The 20278-nt window shown below is 42.9% G+C and overlaps 2 protein-coding genes across 2 annotated transcripts; both read right to left on the reverse strand.

Moving 5' to 3' along the window:
• Nucleotides 1-12239, reverse strand: LOC142954460 (phosphatidylinositol 4,5-bisphosphate 3-kinase catalytic subunit gamma isoform). Its single transcript, XM_076095482.1, has 12 exons — nt 11994-12239; nt 9230-10440; nt 8007-8643; nt 7082-7147; nt 5293-5518; nt 4039-4133; nt 3166-3309; nt 2942-3032; nt 1938-2068; nt 1427-1538; nt 948-1105; nt 1-578 (listed from the first exon to the last, which is right to left on the reverse strand). Exons 1-12 carry the CDS (start codon nt 12237-12239, stop codon nt 321-323), a joined length of 3375 nt encoding a protein of 1124 aa, XP_075951597.1. The 3' UTR covers nt 1-320.
• Nucleotides 12240-16876: 4637 nt separating this feature from the next.
• Nucleotides 16877-18001, reverse strand: LOC142954373 (olfactory receptor 1J2). Its single transcript, XM_076095337.1, has one exon. The coding sequence runs from the start codon at nt 17999-18001 to the stop codon at nt 16877-16879; it is 1125 nt and encodes a 374-aa protein (XP_075951452.1).
• Nucleotides 18002-20278: the final 2277 nt, after the last annotated feature.

The following is a 20278-nucleotide window of genomic DNA, read 5'->3' on the forward strand; positions in this document are numbered from 1 at the left end:
CTCAGCCAATTTTAAATTTAAATAAAATAACGATGCAGGTCATTTCCTAATTTCAGTAGCCAAACATGCAGAATAGGCGTGTTTGAGGTGCCAGTGAGATTTCTGGCTGACTTGATCTTGACATGCTGTCGACTCATCCTGTTTAGAAAGGTGGAAGAGCATCTTTTGTGCCAAAAGTCGATAAAAACAGCCGCGGTGAGGGAGTACATGAGTTTAGAAATAATACATAAAAAGAAACAATGAGAACAACCACAAAAAATAAAACAATATTACATTTAGACATTAATAATAACAAAATGTTGCAGCACGATTCAGAGTTTCTACTTGATGCCTGCCACCATGTGGATCCACCAGTTGGCCTGCACCGTCCAGCCCAGCTGCTCACACAGAGAGATTTGCTGGAGGAAATGCTCCTTGGCCTCTGCCTCACCCTGTTCCTCCTGGAGCGCCTCCCGCAGGTAGTGCATGTCCTCTGCAGCACTCAGCTCAGGGATGCCCGTCAGCAGCATGAGGGAGAAAAGGGTGACCAGCAGACGGGAGTGCGAGCGCAGGGAGAGGTATGCCTGGGTGCAAGTGTCCTAATGTGAGTAGGTGAGAAAGACAAGAGAAGGAATGGAGGACAAGAAGAAAAGATAAGGAAATAAGGACAAAAGATAATAGGATACAGAACACAATATCTGACAAATATCTACTGTACATTTACACATAGGCACATAAATAGGCTTGAGGCTGCAAGTCAAAGATAAGGTGTGAAACCTCGGACGCATTGACAGAAATACTAATGCATTTTGAATGTTTTGCAGTTTGTTTTAGTCTTTTAGGATTTGCTGAAAATATGACAAATATAGAACAACCGCAGCCTTATCATGATATGAAAGTATCAGTATAATTACACACAAACAAACACAACCACACCCACACACATGCACACAAGCAGGGCTTCTCACCCTGAAGCGCTGAAAGTAGAGGCTGTTGCGCCCTTTGCCCCTGCCCATGACATGTAGGAAGTCAGGCGTGAGGACGAATGGTACACGCTCCCTGCTCACGCCAAGGAAGTACTTCCTGTTGCCCAGGATGTGACCGAAGTCGATGTGAAACAGGTTCCCTGAGAGGCGCGGGAAATACAAAAAGCATTTAAATCAGCCTGTCAATCAACTCAGTGTGTTGTTAATTTCTTCCTCTTTTCCACCATTCAGTCACTCTCTCAGTGAGATTTACACTTGCACAAATGTACTTGTAGTCTGCTCCTTAACTACACTTGAGGCTGCAAACTGTTGGTGGCCCAGTTGCATTGTGGGTAATGTAGGCACCAGGTTTTGACAAGGAAGAAGAATGTGTGTAATGAAAAGGCAATTTGTTTACATTTGCACAAATGCAGACAGGTTTAACAGCGTGTGGGAATGTGAACCAAACATGTGGCGCATACCTTGGTCCGTGATCATGATGTTGTCATTGTGTCGATCTCCTATGCCCAACACATACGTGGCCACACAGTAACCAGCACAGGAGTGCACAAATCTCTCCACGGCCTTGTAGTGCTGTAGTCAAATGAGATCACAGCAGTGCAGTAACACAATTGGTAACGTGGCAGATCTAAAACTGACGCTATATAATTAATATATTTGAAATAAAAGGAACAAAAGTCAACTGGTCTACACTCTTAATTTAGGCACGCTGTAAAAAGGTTCCATTGGAAGGTAAAAGTGAAAGTGTGTTAAAGACAAGACATCTAGTGACAAGATGTGTCCACTGAAAGAAAAAGTAACTGTGTGTGAGCACAGACAAAAATAGAAATGACTATTTTTCAGTGTTTTAAAGTGGGCAGCTGCACAGACCGATGACATTTAGCCAGACCATCTTGACTGGAGCGGGCTTTTTTCATTTGGGTCCACATCTTGTCGAAAACCCTGCCTTTGAACTACGTGCAAATTACTTACTATTTCCTGGAGTGGACATTTGGACTTGAGCCACTCAAAGAGAGCATCGTTCTTGAAGGCTGCTGACGTTCCTCCCTGGCTCCAGTGGATGGCAGCGATGGTCGCTGCATTCCTCACAATCTCAATCATACCTGTGGAGGAGAAACCTGATTTCACTTTTTGTTGTTGTTGTTGTTTTGTTCATATCACTTTCCAAAGGACTTCCTGTTTGTATCCTGGGTGCTGGAAAATATACGTTTAAAGGACAGTGTTGAAAAGTGTTTTACAGCGCTTGTACATTATTTTTTCTGGCCCACTTAGTTCCTCTTCATCTCTTAATTATGTTCCAACATCCAACTAACAAAAGAAGCTCCACCGATCAGGGGAGGAGTGGGAAAACAAACCCGCAAAAATCCACCTGGAGACACACCACACATCACACTAAACCAGAATAGAGCTGGAGAAATGAGTCAGCATTTTTGCCCTTTGCACACTCATTTCAAAATCATGGGTTTTTTGAATGGGTTTTTGGCAAGACCTCTGAAATAAGGTCTTTGGTTAAGAGATGTTAACGTTTTTTTGTTCTCCGACATAAAATACGTCTTAGAAAAGGCGCTTGCTAACAAGTGTGTAAATGAGACACTAGTCCGCTTTTAGCTTAGCAGTGGTGACATAACCGCAACATCCTGGGTTCGATTCCAGCCTTAGGACTTTCAGAATAACATTTATTGTAGACCTTCATGTTGGTAAATAAAACGGTAATGCTTTATTTACGGGTCTATCATTTCTCAGAGGTTGCCCAAAGAAAACTATGTAATATAGTAAAAAGAAGATGGAAAATGGAGACAACACTCCAAGTTATTATAAGTAGGGTTTAATTAAGTAAGCGCTTCATAAATACATTTTACTTACTTACTTAATTAGGTCGAATGACTTAATAAGCATTTGCTGATTTGCAGAACAAACTTTCAGACAGCATAGTTAAACAGCTAGCTGAATAAATCGATAATAAAAGTGAAAATGACCTATGTTGTGTCCTGTGGAGATGCAGCCGTACGGAACGAGGTTAAGGTCCAGAGCTTTTTCCTGCCAGATAGAGTCCATCAGCACCAGCGTCTGAGCAGGAAGATGCACATAGTCAGGTGTCACTTTATCCAAAAGGTAGGAATATATTCACCGACATAAAACACCAACATTCTTTATTTTTCAGCGAGATGAATAATTAAATATCAAATTTATTCTCTTTGACCTGAATGACCAGCATGTCCTGTCTGAGGTCGTCCCCCTCTTTGAAGATTATTCCCACGGGTGTAGCAGAGGTGGGTGACGGCATGGGGGAGAACTCCAGCCACAGTGGCTTCTTCCTGGAGGCCATCACCTTGCTTTTGTCCAGCTGGACGAGAGGGATACAGAGAGAACCGATTTGTTGATGGTGAGCTTGACAGTTAATAGGGAATGGGTTTTATTGAAGGTCCGATGTGGACCTTCGATGTAAAGCCTTACAACTGTTAAAGTTTGATTATTTTTCATAGATATATTTAAAAGTGTCGTCCTTCTAACATCCGTCCATCCATCTGAGCACATGAGCCTGCACACAAACTCTGCATCATTCACTGCCAGACTGGGAATATTTTAGTCATAATTAGATTGGGTAGTTTGATATCACTAGGTGTCAAATGTTTATTGACATCTATGTATGATTGTAATGTAGTAACAATCATTACAGTGGAAACGTTTAACCGAGCGTTCAGTTCACATTCCGACTACTGTAGGTCAGAGTAGCTGGATTGGACTGGAGAACATGAAAAATATATTTGAACTTAAAGAGGAATAAATGGATGGAAAAGGAGAGACAGGGCACGGACAGAGAGAGGAGAGAAAGAGAGGAGGGAAATAGACAAAAAAGTGAAAAGTGTTCTTGTACATTAGCAGCTTAGCAACTAAAAGGCCTGATTGTGAATACCTGTATGTAATCACTGTGTGTGTGGGCTGTTGGGGCATTACCACTCACACAAGACTAAACATGGCCGACAAAGACCATCAAAAAACACGAGTAACATTTTGTATTCCAACACCAACACACTCAATTTGCACAGACACGAGCAGCATTAGCGAGGCTTACCAGGATCCTTCCAGCTCTGATCCGGGGGTCATAGGGCACCACGAATTCATTCGGTAGATTACTGTTTCTAAGAAGCTCTTGAAGCTTGAGGGGAGCTTAAAGCAAAAGAAACACAAAGACACACTTATACAAATTGGTAAGGGGGATTGGGGGATCGGATTTCAGCAACTGAACATTGAGGGAGCTACACACAATCAACCAATCACTGATGACTGGAAGAGTAGCTGTTTGTCATCATGTCCTGCTGCCACAAACACTCACTCACTAGAGCACGTTATACAACATGCAATCTGATATAGACATTTAGAATGTGCTCAAATCAGCAGGACAGCACAAGTAGCCGCTGCTCCTCACTAAAGACATCACCTCCGCCATTTACATGGCAACATTGTACCATGTAACTGCCAGAGCTGCAGCACAAGCCTACAGTGCTGATGGAAAATGGTTTCATTTTGTTTGTTTTGTTTTGGATGGATGTTTGGAAGAGGAAGGAGGAGAACACAACATCAAAAAATGAGACGCATGTAGAAATTTCAAATTAATCAATTAGAGAAATCGAGGAATTAAGTCAGTCCGTCCCAGTCAACTTCTTGGACTGTATGCAGGCAATCGGCTCCAAGTTGCTGTTATAGAGACTCCCATACAATCTTGACAAAAAACGAAATTAAACTCACTAAACTGTCTGCCCTTCAGCCAGTGAAGAGTAGTGAGTGAGGAGGAAGGAGGAAGTCAATGGCAGTGTGTAAAACAGACAATAAAAAGTGTTTGGAATACGTTTGCGTCAACATAACCACAAGATTGTTGAGGTTGTTGAGCATGCAGCCATAACTGGGCATCCAAAATATGACGCAGTTTGCTGCAACAGAATATGAGATAAGCATGTGAGATTAGAAACATGTTCTAACACATGGTCTAACCTGCCTAAAATTCATGTTTAATTTCTACCTTAAGGTACTAAAAAACACTCTTCGCGCTTCAACGAGGAGACAAAGAACCACAAAAGCAAACTCAATGAACGGGATCATCAAAGCAGAACAGGGACTGTGTTTGAAGACCCGCGAGTGAGTTGTGCCCAGTTTGAACATTTGAAACATACCTATCTCATTTCTCTTTCTCTGTCAAGCCAGGTACGCGGAGCCAATAGAAGAGTACCTTTAATTACTGCCTGTAGAAAGTTTAAATTTGACTGATTTTGACTTTAGTATATTTATGGTATATTAATCCATTGGAATGTCTTTCTTGGATGTGTCTCACCTGTAGGAGGAAGGTCGGACTTGTCGGGGTACAGTTTTTTAATCGCTAATGCAACCCCCTGCAGGGCCTCCACAGCCTGGACCTGCTGGGTGAAGCTGTCGAGCATGGCCTGACCACAGCCCAGCAGGTAGGCCTCCAGAATCACAGCCATGCGCTGGTGGAAGTACAGACACCCTGCCACCTCACTGCGGACATACCAGAAGAAGAAGTGGCCGATTCTCTTGCTCTGCGGTGAAGGAGGAGACAGTGGAGGTGAGGTGAGTGAAGGATACAGACACAGATGTAGCTGCAGTGTGACAGGGCTGAAAAGATTCACAGTTTAAATGTGCTTCTATCTGTCACAGAGATGTCCATGGTGTCCATCAGGACATATCGATGCATCCAGTGTTGATCTGTTGTATGTGACTAAAGTAGGAGTGCAGGAAGTGGCGCACACTCAATACAACTTTTTCCCTATTTGCCAGCTTGTAATAAAAAATAAGCGTGGTACTGTGGAGTGTTTTAAACCATGGTTTGACAAACCCTTGGAAAGAAAAGTGTTTAAGTCCAAATCACTCTTTATATTCTGTGTGTGTGTGTGTGAGTGAGTCTTCCTGTCCTACACACCTACACGCCTGCCATCAACCAACTCGCCACCTCTCCCTGCTCTGCAGACACTTGTTGAAAAATCCACTCATCATCTCCTCAGCCCTGGCTTTCCTCCCAGTCCTAGCTAGATTATTGTCTCAGCTACCGTGGTAATTAATGCTTCAGGCCTCAGCAGTTTTTGTGTTTTCCTTGTGTTGCTATGGACACAACATTAACTGCTCTTGTCTCCTGTGCCTCAAGACCATCTGCTCGTCTGCAAGCCTCCACTGTGCACCTTTACCACCTTTAATGTAGGGGGGGGGGGGGAGCGAGAGAAAAATAAAAATGGCGGCCGTGGTCTCGAATGTGATTACGCTGCGCAAAAATACAAAAATGGCGGCGAGGTAATTAATGGAGCAATGAGGCACAAGATAGAGGCCATACTTACACGCCATGTGCGTCTGAGATAAGCATAACAGCACAGCCTATATGTGTGTATGAGTATGTGTATGTGTGTGTATGGTGTGTATGGTTAGTTTAAACAATAAGGAGAAGAAAAACACAAGTTATCCTCTTCTCCTATCCAAAACAGTCTATTGTTCAACCAGTTAATGTAGAACTATTCTTAGAGTTTTCTTAACAGCAACAACGTTGTTCAGCGCCCCCTTTCATAAAAATCGAACCGCGTGGGATGGGTTAGAGCTGAGGCTAGCGCTGATGTTTATAGTCTCAGTGACGTCATGGCCGAATAACAGGGATCCCCTGTGGTGCATATGACCCTCATCCAATGAGATGCCAGTGATGTGGTTTAAAGCAAATCTCACACATAGATGAGATTTTGACACCTGGTGGGGGATGGCGTAGTTTAACCCAAATCAGGCTGTTTCAACCACATGGTGAAGTCGCGACATCTGTCTGTCGGTCGATCGAGAGCTGTTCCTCCGATCTACTTCACAGTGGGTGTGCTGCTCATTGACTTTAGTTCACCTCTGCAGCTGGATGTTGGATATGCTAACGTTACAGCCACACTTTTCTTCACGTACGGCCACGCACTCTGAACCGGCACTGCACTAGTATGATTACGGATGTTCTTTAAATGGGGGGGGGGAAATGGCAACAAAAAAGACAAAAAGGATGTACTACTAACATTCTTCTATATTAATCTAAATAAAATATGACATGTTGTGTGTTGCTCCAAATATTCGGATGCTGCATGACTCACCCGCAGAGCTCTTTGGATGAGGTACCGAGCGAGGAAACTGTCATGGTAAGGTTCCACTTTGAGGGTCTGAATGAGTAAACAGGATAGAGAAAGAATAATGTCACCAATCTGTAGTCAAGTATGATACGGGCCTCTTCATAATAACAGTACTTGAGTTTACTGGCTAATGCTAAAAGGTTTCACGTCCTCTTGGATGTATCCAAACTGAAAAAAAACCATAATGGGAGAAGATTGTTTTTTTAATGATGATTCACAAGCAATGTGTTTACTTAATTCTTTTATTTTTATTCCAGTCTTAAATGAGAGCATCAAACAGGTGACACATCAACACCTGCACAATACAATGCAGTGCAACACAACCTCCTCCTTCGTCCCATTCTCTGACTGTGGATCAGTGTGCACAAGCATCCATAAAGTGCAGAGCACACATATGGCATCTTAATATTTTGCTAACTTAGCTAACTTAGCAATAATTAGCTAGCTAAAAGCAGTTGTCTATTTAGCCGTTAATGGACGCTAGCTAGAAAAGAGAAACCTGCTTTTGCCTACCTCTGTCCGAAATTAACAACGCATTGTTTTGACTAAGAATTTCATTTGTAAACTGTATGTGTGCTGTGCAGAAACTCAACACGTCTAGCGACCGTAACTAAGGCTGGAGCTTAGAAAGCGGTCAATTATCCAAATCCAGTTGGGGCCCCTGGGGGTCTGGAGCTATTTGTTTAGTTTTGGAATAATATGTTTGGATATAAATCTATATTAATCATGCGTGGTGTTTTTGCATTGAATTACATAATATTGCTACTGGCTTCCAATAGAAAAGTATGTTCAAATATTTTGTTATTGTCACAGTTCCTCCACACACACACACACACACGTTTTTCAGATCAACAACACACACTTTTGCCGTATCTCTACAAACACATACCTGCACCAGCTGAAGCAAATACATCAATACATCGTCATTGGACAGGCTCTCCAATCTCTGGACTGCTAGTTTCCTGACCGTCCTGTCAGCAAAGTCCATGCTTAGCAGCTCCAGGGCCACCGTCACATCCAACTCTCCAGGATCCCAGTTTCCCAGCAGCCAGTGGACATCCTCGACCACTCTGCGGTTCATCCAATCAACATTGCGCAGATATTGGGGTAGATTCGAGGCGTAGCGGATGCTCTCCTCCCGGAACCTTTTGAGGCAAGCCCTGTTGGTGTTGGTGACTGAAGATGGGGATCTGAGAACTCCAGTGTCTGTCGATGAGTCCTGGCAATGTTTCACATGCAGAGAGGAAGAACCTGTGCTGGGTAAGGTGGAAGGGGGTGAGGGGGTGGTGGATTTGGTCGGGGGGAGGCTGGAGGAACGACTGCCGGAGCTTTCAGAGTTGCTGAAGCTATTTGGCAGAACCACAGGGAAGCTATAGCGGTCTAGAAGGAAGCTGATAGCCATGGAGTCTGCTATGTCTGGGTTAGTGGCAGAGGACAGCTTGTCTGCCTGGTAGGTGACGGCCCCTTCCTCCACATCAGGGTAGGACCACATGTGCATGGTGTAGGGGCCCTGGCTGAGCACGGACCTAGAGGAACAAACGAGTGGACAATTTGAAAATTCATTTGAAATAAACAAACCCTTCAATTAGAGTTTTGCGGAACAAGTGTAGCGGCTGGAGGTCAGAGACGCACTCAGCCACCCAAAATAGGATTCAGTTTGCTGCAGCAGAATGTAAGATTAGCGGTGGACAGACACAGAGGAGCACACTCACTCACAGACGCGTGGACCCAAGCGCAAGCAATTACATGACTCTCCTGGCGGAGATGATTATTTCTGCATCATTGCCATCACAGTGATTATAGGGATGTTCCTAAAATATCACCTCTCTGCTTTATTATTATTATTATCAATATCAATATTAATGTAAATAAAACTCTTACGAACGCCTGCTGTTTCTTCTGAATTTCTGCCTGTATGTCTTGTTAAACATATAAAATCATGTCTTACATTTTAGAAGCATAATTTCCATAAAATCTGTCGTAAGAAAATACAGTAGGACATACAACCAAATCGCTTTTTAATCAGCTACAGTGCAGAGACATTTCATGTTAGCGTGTTGTCCCTTTCTGACATTTAACACTGGAAGTTGTAATTAACATTAAAAACCTTACCTGTGGTCAATGAGGAGAAGATTGACAAAGTAGAGCACCTTTCCCTTCCCTTTCTGCAGGTCCTGTGCTTTATTGACTGAAGACGACTTTGAGTCTTTGGTTACTGAAGGTTTTGGGTCTTTGGTTACTGGGGGGATGTCACCACCACTAGCATTAATAGTGAAAGCCAGCTTGGCTCCACGTGGCAGATCCCTGAGGAGAACATCAAAGTCCAGCCACTCATTCCACAGCACTTCATCTGCGAAGGCCTTGGGAAGGGAGGACACCGAGGAGAGAACCTTGTTACCGTAGAGTATGGAGGCTTTTACGTAAACAGACTGAGGGCATTTGCTCGGAAGGTTTGGGATGTCGAAGCCAAGCAATTTCACTCGGAGCCTCCTGTTGCAGTCCCACAAGGATATCATGAAGATGTCGTCCAAATCCTTCCCTTCGAGGCGGAGATCGTCGTGGGAGCTGAACTGGCCACTGGAACCGTCAACAAGAGGCCAGTCCACGAACTTGACAGCCTCGTCGGCGAGCTCCGACACGGGGACCACAGAAAGGTGGAGGTCTTGGTTGGTTTTCAAGCACTGTCGAACCCAGAGGAAATCGCTGAGGGGGTGGTCTCCTGATAAAAACTCCTCCCTCCCGGAGACTTTCAACACCAAACTGTCCGAAGTGTCATAATCAAGCCTCTGGTCTGCCGCCACTCTTCTAAAAAATGTGAGAAGAACACTTGGTGTTGCACTAAAGTCCACCTGTATGCTGAAGCTGATCTTGCTCATGTAATGGAAGGTGACAGGGAGCTTTCTGTTCAGCTGGTCCTGAAGGTCATTCGGAATGGGAGCACACGTTACCCAAGGCTCTGTGGCATACAACTCATCATCCCGATCCCAGAGCTCTTGTCTTCTCGGAGATGCCAGTTTCCTGCGGGTGAACGTGAGCTCGCCGAGTCTGTCAGACGCTTCTCTCTCCAGGTCGTGTCCGATCAGGTTCGCCAAACACCGCTGTTGTTTCTTCTTCTCCTCCGAATCGACTGCCATCAGCGGTTTTACCACTATGTGCGCCGACAGACGGCCGGTGTCGTCACATGACCATGGGATGTCCAACGTCCTGATGACCTGACAGTCATCGTAGGCCTCGTACCAGTCATCCCCCCTGGCATATAGCAGAGTGTATCTCTCCGGGTCCAATACTGCAAATGGGTCTGGGTGGCAATTTTGTTCCTGTGCCTGAAGGCATAGAGACAAAGATTTTGGAAAATTGTTGATGGTTGCAGCTTGATTATATATTTTTAAACCAAAAGTCTGCAGCCACACCAGCAGCTCTGTGAGGTAATGTCATGAACTGTAGACAGCATACAGCGCAGTGGTGGTTTAAGCTAAACGATATTGTCAGCATGCTAACATGCTTATAATAACAATGCTGACATGTTGATGTGTAGTGTTAAAAGTAGTGCTGGGCAAGTTAACGCGTTATTATCGCGTTAACGCATTCATTAATTAACGCCGACAATTATTTTATCGCACGTTAACGCAGTTTCTTTTATTTATTATTAAGCGGACATTTTTAACACAAGAACCATGAACAGCTGTGTTTGTGTGGCGTCACTTCCTGCTGCTGCTGCCGACCCCCCAGGGTGATGACACGCCCGGACCAGAACCCCCTTCACTTCGTCACTATCAGTCCCTCCTGTCTCACACACACACACACGCGATCGTCTCGTTACAGGATCAAACGTGACAATATCAAAATACATATTGTCGTGTTTTTAAATAAACATATAAGCACGTGAGAACAAACTGCTCTTAACTGCAACTTTTTATTAGCATAACTTCCTCATGCAGGTTACTGCCATGGTACAGACCCCCTCCAGGTTCCCTTGCTTCACCTACATTCCCCTGGGTCCTAAGTTCCTCCATGTACAGCTTCTTATCACCCTCTATGTACCAACGTACATTTATAACAAATACCACACATATTTCAGTAATTAGCGTTGCATATGTGTCTGACCAAAATACCAAAAAAAGCAAAAATTATTCATTTAAATGACTTTTTTAGAGTTTTTAAAGTGTTTTGTTTGTAATATGTATAATAAGCATCATTTAGTTATCGCTACTGAGAATTTAACAAACATAAAAAAGAAGAAAACAACATGACGTAGATAGGTTTGCAGTTTTTAAGGTGTATATTTCAAATTGCATCTCTTACACACATGAAGATAAAGTTGTGAACACCGGCTGAATATCTATGATCAGAATCATTATAACTGTGTTATAACTGCTACTGTGTAAAGGGAATACTGCTGTTAAAAATAACCTTTTTTGTTAAAAGTGTTTGCAAACCAAATGTTATTGCACTTTTGTTCATATAGCAGTACTTTTAAAATAAAAGTGCGCAATACACTACTTTTGAATTCATTATTGAACTTTGCGCATAACAAAAAAAATCATGCGATTAATCGCAATTAAAAATTGTAATCATTGCCCATCACTAAAAGTTAATAATAGATACATACTTTAGCTTAATTAATGTTTTGTATGCAGGACTTTTACCTGTAGTGGGGTATTTTCAAAGTGTAGTATTACTACTTAAAGTAAGTAAAGGATCTGAATACTTCTTCCACCACTGCCTTTTGAGACATTTTAGGACTTTTCCTGCTCTCCATTCCCAACACTCAGTCACCACCAGTAGCACCACCTGATCAAAAGGTCAACATGTGTAAAACACTCAGAAAGATCTTCTTTTTTTTTAACAATAGACCATCTGATAGGGTTTTACCTACCTCCATGCAGATGCGTAGCCGCAGCTGGTGGACACTGCACTGGGCAGGAAGGATAACCGACACTGACCCGCACGCCATATTGACATCGTAATCATCATCGCCAGACGCCTGCGGTGGACCGAGCCCGTGCTTGAACTCACAGATGAATTTCAGGTTGTTCTCAGAGCCGCCCTGAGTTGGCATCCCAAATAAAGAGTCCACAGCATGTGGACTGACAGACGGGTTCAGGAGCAGTGAGAGATCCATCGATACTTAGGAGAGAAAATCACAAACTTAAATACCTTTTTTTAAGAACTCTGAATTTGACTGATTATCGGATCCATCTCTGCAGTGTGATTAACGGGTTGTTGATAGAGCGTTGCAGATGCAGCACGCTAACAAAGGAAATACAGGTGCTGCTTTCTTAAGATCCTCAGGTGGAGTCCGTGTGAATCTGTAACCTGTTTGACTGTGTGAGACTGTGTTCCCTTTTTTTTTTGGTGCCTTCCTCATTCTTTTACACCACAGTTCTCAAACACGTAGAGATGAATACCAACAAAACACTTACGGACATTGTATCGGTTGACTTCCTTGTTCCCTTTTTGCACTTAGATAACAAATTGTAGTTACCTTTTCTCACATTTTCACTGTTAACAGGCCTGGGTACTTTTTTTAAGGTGCTCCACTTTAAAACAAATGCAATAAACAATGAAAAATGTTTCTCTTGGTCAACATTTGTTATGTACTCAGAAATGCAATCGAACAGGTCAAAAGGGACATGTCTTGCAGGAATGCACCAAACCTGTTTGGGTGGTTTAACTTGCTATCCTGAGAAGGCCCTTCAGAATGGATAATGGATGCACTTTCAATTCACAGTTGGAATATTATTAGGTCTTTAGACACAGTTGCCACCATGTATCAGAGGGGATTTTCAAGCGGTGCTTATGACAACCAGTCACTTTAATGTTTCCTGCTGTGAGGTCTCTGCACTTAAAGTACACTATTAACAATAATCAGTACAGCACTTTCCTGTGACAGGGATTGAAAAATAACTTGCAGATAACAAAGAGGCATGTTAAGCAATAATCTATACCAAAGGGCAAAAACAGCAGATTAAAACTGACAAACAAAAGCTATTCAAACATACAGAGTTGAATTAGATTGAGTGGTTTACCCAGGATTTACAACCCGCCTCTGTTAGTACAACCAGAAAACCAATAAATGGATTCTGTATAAAAGAATAAAAGGCTGCCGAAATCTCAATGGTGCAATAGTGTTTCCATTTTAAATGAAAAAGATCATTGTTTCCAGCATAATTCATTACTACTGGTGGCCTCTGGCCAATGGATCCCAGGCACAAGTGAAAAGGAAGGGATACAGCGGGCTCCTTGCCTTATCCATACTCGGAGTAGTTGTGCAAACAAAAGAATTTGTCTACATCATGGTCAGCCCTCTTTCCAACGTCACCCCATTACCCTCTTTAAGTGGTTTATGGCACAGGCATCCCTGTCTCCTGAAAATTACAATTTTATACTATTAATATATTTAACAAGTCAGTTGTTGCCAGAATTTTGGGAACGTTGGGAATGTTTTTCCCCCAGGGAATGAAGTGCTACATTCTTGTACTGCGCAGAAGTCGTAGGGAGGTGGTCAAAGTGGATGTAGGCATACAAAGCATGGGAGTCCCATCTGTGGTTGGGTTTAGGTAACAAACGCACTTTGGTTAAGGTTTGGGAAAAGATCATGGTATTGGTTAAATGTTGATAAAGTAAAAACATTGTGTCTTGGGGGTCAAGTATTGATGACTTTTGACATTTTTAACCAAGAACATGACTCTCTCCTAATATTAACCAAATAGAGTGCTGCAGGGATGACGGTTTTTTTGTCGGCCGACCCCAGAAGTTAGCGTCGCACTGGCTCCTTCGATAAAAAGCCGATGGGATTTTTCCATTTAATTTTTCACAAAGGAACACCACTTTTATGATTGTTGAACACAATGGAAGTAAAAAGCTGACATAAGGCTATAAACAAAGAACACCGCGGTCACATGGGTGAGAATATGGGCGGACTAGAAGTGCAATAATGCTGACTCATTCCTGTAGCATTCTATGCTGTAAGTGCTCAAACGTAGCCATAAGGAAGTTGAATCATGCTTTAGTTCTATGAGTGGATACTGTGGAGAAAACAAGTGAAGTCATTAAACACTGGCGGGAATCATTCAGGATCATTTGCAATAGGCCAATACTACATTCACAATAATCTTTTCCTTTTTGTACAAGTGTAATCAAAGGGAAGTGTTGCTGGAGGGTTTGTGCCGTATCATATATCATAAAGAAGTATAACTTAGAAGAGGAAGTACTGCAGTTCTCCTTTGAATTCTTCAGCTGCAATATCATCCAAAGACAGGCACAGGACATTCAATCCTGTGTTTCTATACACCTGAACTCTAGTGTAATGGTATATCGAGATAGCCGAGCATGAACTGGGTTGTGTTTGAATCATTGAGGCGTTGTACCGTGGAATATACAGTAAGTGTATTCAAAAAGACAACAATGCCGGCTTAAATCAAGTGCTGCCTGTAACTCACATAGCTTATTTGTGAGATGTATGCTGGCTGACCAGGATTTAAATGTTTAAATTGCCTGTTCAGACACTAAGGCAACCCTTTTCATCACAGTATATGTTGTGAGACTGGCATTTTCAGAATTAACGGCAGCATTGACTGTGGGGAAAAAAAGGTTTTGAGGAGACACAAAGATTACCATCACAAAGAAATGAATGAACACCCTAGGAAGCATCATCTGTATTCCCACCTACTTTGTATTGCCATTCTTCTTTCTCTCTCCACCTGTTAAGAAACAAAAACAAAGAAAACTTGGCTTCTACATGAATGTTGTCTTCAACCGATCCCCTGCAATTATGTAATTGATTATGTCAAAATATCTTTGGGAGGACTGTGGAGGTTGATTAATCGAAACGAGATATCACATGTTAATAAGGGAGCATTAGTGGTGCTAGTAAAGAGATAATATACAGTATTTAGCCTACAGATATATTCAACTTTATTTCAAACACATGGATCCATATAAAACAACAACAACAATGAATAAATACTGTACGAGGACACCAAGACACAGGTATTATCATTGCAGTTCAAAAGTCAACAGTGGTTAAAAGACATAGAGACGTTTGTTATACCTTGTTTCACTTTGTTTCGGCTGCAGTTAAGGCCATTTTGATTACATTTTTCGATTCAATCAATAGACATTTAAATGTGTACATGAAATTCCTCAACACAGCATGAACGGTGGGAACATTTGCAATATTGGCTTTCAAATGAGAAATGTGGATGTGGTTTCTTATTAAGTCTCTAAAACAGGGGTCACTTATAGGCGGCCCGCGGTCCTAGTCCGGACCCGGACGCTGTTGTATCCGGACCCTGGGCCTAAAACCGACAGATAATTGAAAATTATTACATTTTGACGGAGCGCTTATATTTTAGCGCTTTACCTATAAATGCTGCTGTCGCAAAAATAAAAAATGAATAGATTACCTAATCTAATCTTAACCGCCTTTATGGCACTGGTTCAGTGGTCCAGGAAACACACCGACCAATTACATGCGTTGTAAATCACATCACATGATGCTGGTCAGCCAATCAAATATGTGTTTTTCGATAAGCTTCCCGACTCCAGTGAGATTCACACACAGGGGAGACATGAGACAGACCAAGTAGTCGGAGAATAATACAGAGAAGTTATTTCACATGGTGTTCTCCAAGAAGAGAAATGTGTTCAATGAGACCAGAGAGACCAGAGTCTTTAATCAAGAATGGACAGAGTCTTGAATGTTAATTCTGCCCACAGACCTTTTAAAACCATGTATGTCTCATATTTTCAGAGACTGTGACGATTATTAAAAGCAGCAAAGTGAAGCACCACTACGAGACAAAAGTATCCACTCACATCTGAAATGAAGGGACAGAAACATAAACCTTAGAGCCCAATATGATCAGAATCCTAACACATGAATTCACTGTCCAACAATGACGTTAACAGAGAGGAATAGAGCTGAAAGAAGTGGTTTAAATAACCACAGATATAACGTAAATCCCTGCACATAAATTTATCTTATTAGAAGATGAGAAGAATATAATATCGTGGATTTGTTAGTTGACAATTACTTCACCCTGAATAAACTGAATTTGAAGCAGCAAGGCAAAGACAATTCAGTTAAAGTCCCTTTTCTTAAATGAAGTACTTTATTTTAAGATAAACATTTTCAAAAGCTTTCTGTTATAATTTATTCTTTAATCCTTATTTTACTTGAAACGAGAGAAGAACATGTATTTATTATTAGATTATGTCATTCATCCAGTTACATTTGAAATCTGACAATAAATATTGTTGAGATATTATTCAATTGAACTTTCTTTATTTGATTTGACAGTTGTTGACTACATACATTTATTGATACAACTGTTGGGCTACTTCAATATGTATGGCACTAAATCATAAACATTACTGATGATTGATGTTAGACCTTTGCTTGAGGAAATTATCTCTAACTGGACCTGTTGAATTTTAATTGACTACCCCTGATATAAAATAACGATATACTTTATGATTTGCACAAAGTTGAGGATGAAAGAATCCTCTACTGTAAATCCGGTGAAATATGTTCTAAATGTGAACGTTTAATCCTCAAATAGTCGGTGAAACAACTTTCACTTTTGAACCACTTTTAAACATCTTTTCATCGGTGACTAAATTAGTTTATTTAACGTCTTTTCAACGGGAAAATGCTCGCTGGGTAGTGTCTGAGTCACAATGGGTTCGTTCCAGCCTGCTTGCATCAATATAAACATCATAATGGTCACTGAGCTCAGTCTACCCCACCTGAGCTCAGTTGTGAGGCACAATGTATCCAAGTCTCATCTCCGCCTCCAAGCGCGCATCCACGCCCCTCCTCGCCATCCTCCACCGGAACAGGCTGTGCATCGCCCGCCTCATCTCCGCGTTTCTCAGCCCGTAGACCACCGGGTTGATGAGCGGTGGCACTAAAAGCATTACCAACAACGACATGTGGAGCACGACCGCCGTGTCCGAGGGGATAGGTTCCGGCAGCGCCACCATGGCCGCGGTGCCCTCCACCTCCCACAGCGCGTCCGAGGCGACTTTGAGCAGCAGCGGTAGCAGCTGCAGGAGAAGCATCCCGCAGTAGAACAACACGGTCCTGCGCGCTTTGGTGTTGACAGTGTTGAACGGCATCCTCGCGTTGCGAGCGTCCTGGTACATCCTCAGGTAGGAGAACGCGTAGACCAGCAGGCAGACCAGCAGCGTGATGGAGCCCACACATTTGCGAAAGACGGCAGAGGCACGGGGGAAGCCCATGTGTTGCTCCACTATGTCCGGCTCGCACAGTAGCCTACGGGTGACCTGCTCATTATTTTGCCCTCTCATGTGCAACAACATCACGTTGATGGTGCCGATGGAGATGGAGTAGATCCAGATGAGGGCCAAGGCCAGCCGCCGGCGCATTTGAGTGAGGATGACCAAGTAGTGGATGGCGTGACACACGTACACGTAGCGCTCCAGTGCCATGCTCGTGATGGTGAGAAGGCTGGAGAAGATGCTGATGGTCCCCACAAAGTACTGGACGTTACACCAGGCGCTGAACGCCATCGTCCGGCGTTGGACGAGTGAGTGGATGACCGCAGGGCCGAAAGTGACGGTCTGCAAGAGGTCGCTCAGAATCAGGTTCTTAAAGAAAGCAACGCGCGGCTCCCAGGAGAGGTCCTCTGACCGCCCGAGTCCAAACAGGGTGAGTCCGTTAACCAGAAACGAGAAGAGAGTCAGCAACACGAAAATCCACACCAGCGCCGGAACTGCCTGGCCATGGGGCAGTATGGATAGAAAGAGGCAGCCGGCTGGGTCCAGCCGCTCGGTTACGCGCGGCTCGGTTAGGTTCTCCTCGCTGAACCAGTCGCACTGTCCAGTGAGGTTGTGCGCCCCCACGGCTGTCAACATAGGTGCTGTTTGCATTTTGAGCTGAGTGACATGTGTTGTTCAAATCATCCTCTTCCTCGACCCCTTTATATACAGTAATCTCTACGTACAGAAAGTCCACACTTCTCCGTTACCTGTATGTGCATCATCTAAATTGCCATAGGTGTTTAATAGAGTGCGCTGCAGATGTGGAACCATGGAGCGTCTCAACGCGCTCTTACGCACCTGTATGATTGCTGATGAATCACATTCTCCATGTGATGGATTAGTTCATTAGATACCAAGAGGAACGTGTTCTGTGTCCATGCAAGAAAGAGCACATTTAAAAAAAAAAATCATTATATTTCTCAAACAATATTACACATTTCCTGTCAGAGTGATATCCGACCAATCCAAAGACGAGAATTGTAACCACTGACATTTAAGTGCGGCAGTTTGAGTTGCACGTGCAGGACCTTTAAACACGGGCGCACATTTGTGCTTGCGGATTTTGCCATTGATTTGCCTTCATAGTTATGTCGTTAATGAACACTGGAAACTGGAAACTGGCTTTTTTGGTATTAAATCTAATAATTTAACGGGCAGTGACAAATCCCAATTGCACCAGGACACCTATTGAGTATGTCGATTTTTTAAATGTATATAACAGTAAAAACAGTATACTAAGACAGTTATTCTGGAATTTGGGACATACTCGTACAGTATGGTTGTCGTGCTTAAACTTTCCATTTCATATAGACCCAACATGTATTTGTACATCTTTAATCTGACGAGGACAAAACACAGAGGCCAACTGAAAATGAAAAATACAATTGAAGATATAAAAACACATCAAAGACAGACACATGACTATGATCTTAATTAGAATAGACATCTATTTGGATCTTGGCTCAACATCATTCGGTGGCTTTATTTCAGCTACTTTAACAAATGTGGCAAATCAAAACACAGTCACTGAAATTATGTTGAAACACCTTCAGAATATGTTTTTAAAAATCCCTTTCAAACTACATTCTGCAGCTGCTCCACGATCCTGCTCCCTCAGAAATATAAATCTCCAACATTATAGGAGTTATATTCCATCGGTTACAGTTGACATCTACTGCATGCACAAAGGCACAGCGTTACAAATTATAATAAAATGAGGAAGGAGGACATATTTATTATTTTTCCGAGTGTGAAAAGCTGTTCAAAGAAATGAGTAACATATTATTATCTAACCTTGATTTGGATTCTGACATACAGTAAACCTTCAATACAGACTGAATGATGAGGAAATAAAACAGTGTCTCTGGCTCTGTAGAGTGGCAGCTTTTCTTAAAGAAAACCTGCCAGCAGGTTAGGTTCACAGAGTCAGTTACCATGGCAATTGACCCAGAGTTTAAGTTACAGCTCCTTCTGTTTCCCTCAACTCAGGGTTATCTAACTCAGAGCTGTCACTGAACCTGCTTTGTGAAACAGGGCCCTGGGGTACTTCTCAAGTCTCTTAATTGCATCCCCGTTTCCCTCACTTGGGTCCTTTCCTTGCGTCTTAGTCCCTCCCAGGGATGCATGGAGGAAACCATGCGAGGAGCGAGGAAACGACGAGAAGTACCCCCGGAGTGTTTTTTTTCTTCTGACTCATGAAAACATCATCTTCTGAGTAAGTGAAGGGTCAGACTGACCCCCGGTGTTGAAGACTAGTAAATGCAGTGCAGAGGTTAGCGCTTCTTCTCTGCCCCCAAGACAGCAGGAATTAGGCCTGATCCACACTGCTGCATAGTCATGTTTTAAACAATACCACAACAAGTCTAAAAACAAAACCCAATTTAAACCTTTGTGCCTGTCCCACAGATGACATAAAGAGGCTAAGCAGCTACAAGTATACCTCTGGAACACCATCAACAGTGTTGCTGACTTTCAACGAAACACAGAACCTGAATGTAGCCCCTTCCATCCTACACAGCTTTCACATCTATAGCGAGCCTCTTGGCCTTCTCGTTTCTGGCTTGGTATGGGGGGGCTCTCACAGACCAACAAGGCCAAACTGCGGAGGGCGATCCCCCAATAGGGCTCCAACCTTTGTGGGGAGCAGTGCTCAACCCTCCAGCCAGCAACCCGGTCTCACTCCGAACTCGGCTGGTCAATGCCCCTCGCGGTCTGATACCGATAAGGTTGTCGCGATTTTCCAAATCCACATTTGGATGTGACTTTTGATTTTAAGGTCACGATTCAATTAGATTTTTGATTCCTTTAAAACGGGATGCTACATGGTACCATGATGGATATCTTTTGGTTGGGATGTACCACACTAAGTCC

The sequence above is a fragment of the Anarhichas minor genome, unplaced genomic scaffold (assembly GCF_050575085.1).
Source record: "Anarhichas minor isolate MPS153535 unplaced genomic scaffold, ASM5057508v1 ptg000020l, whole genome shotgun sequence".
Lineage (NCBI taxonomy): Eukaryota > Metazoa > Chordata > Actinopteri > Perciformes > Anarhichadidae > Anarhichas > Anarhichas minor.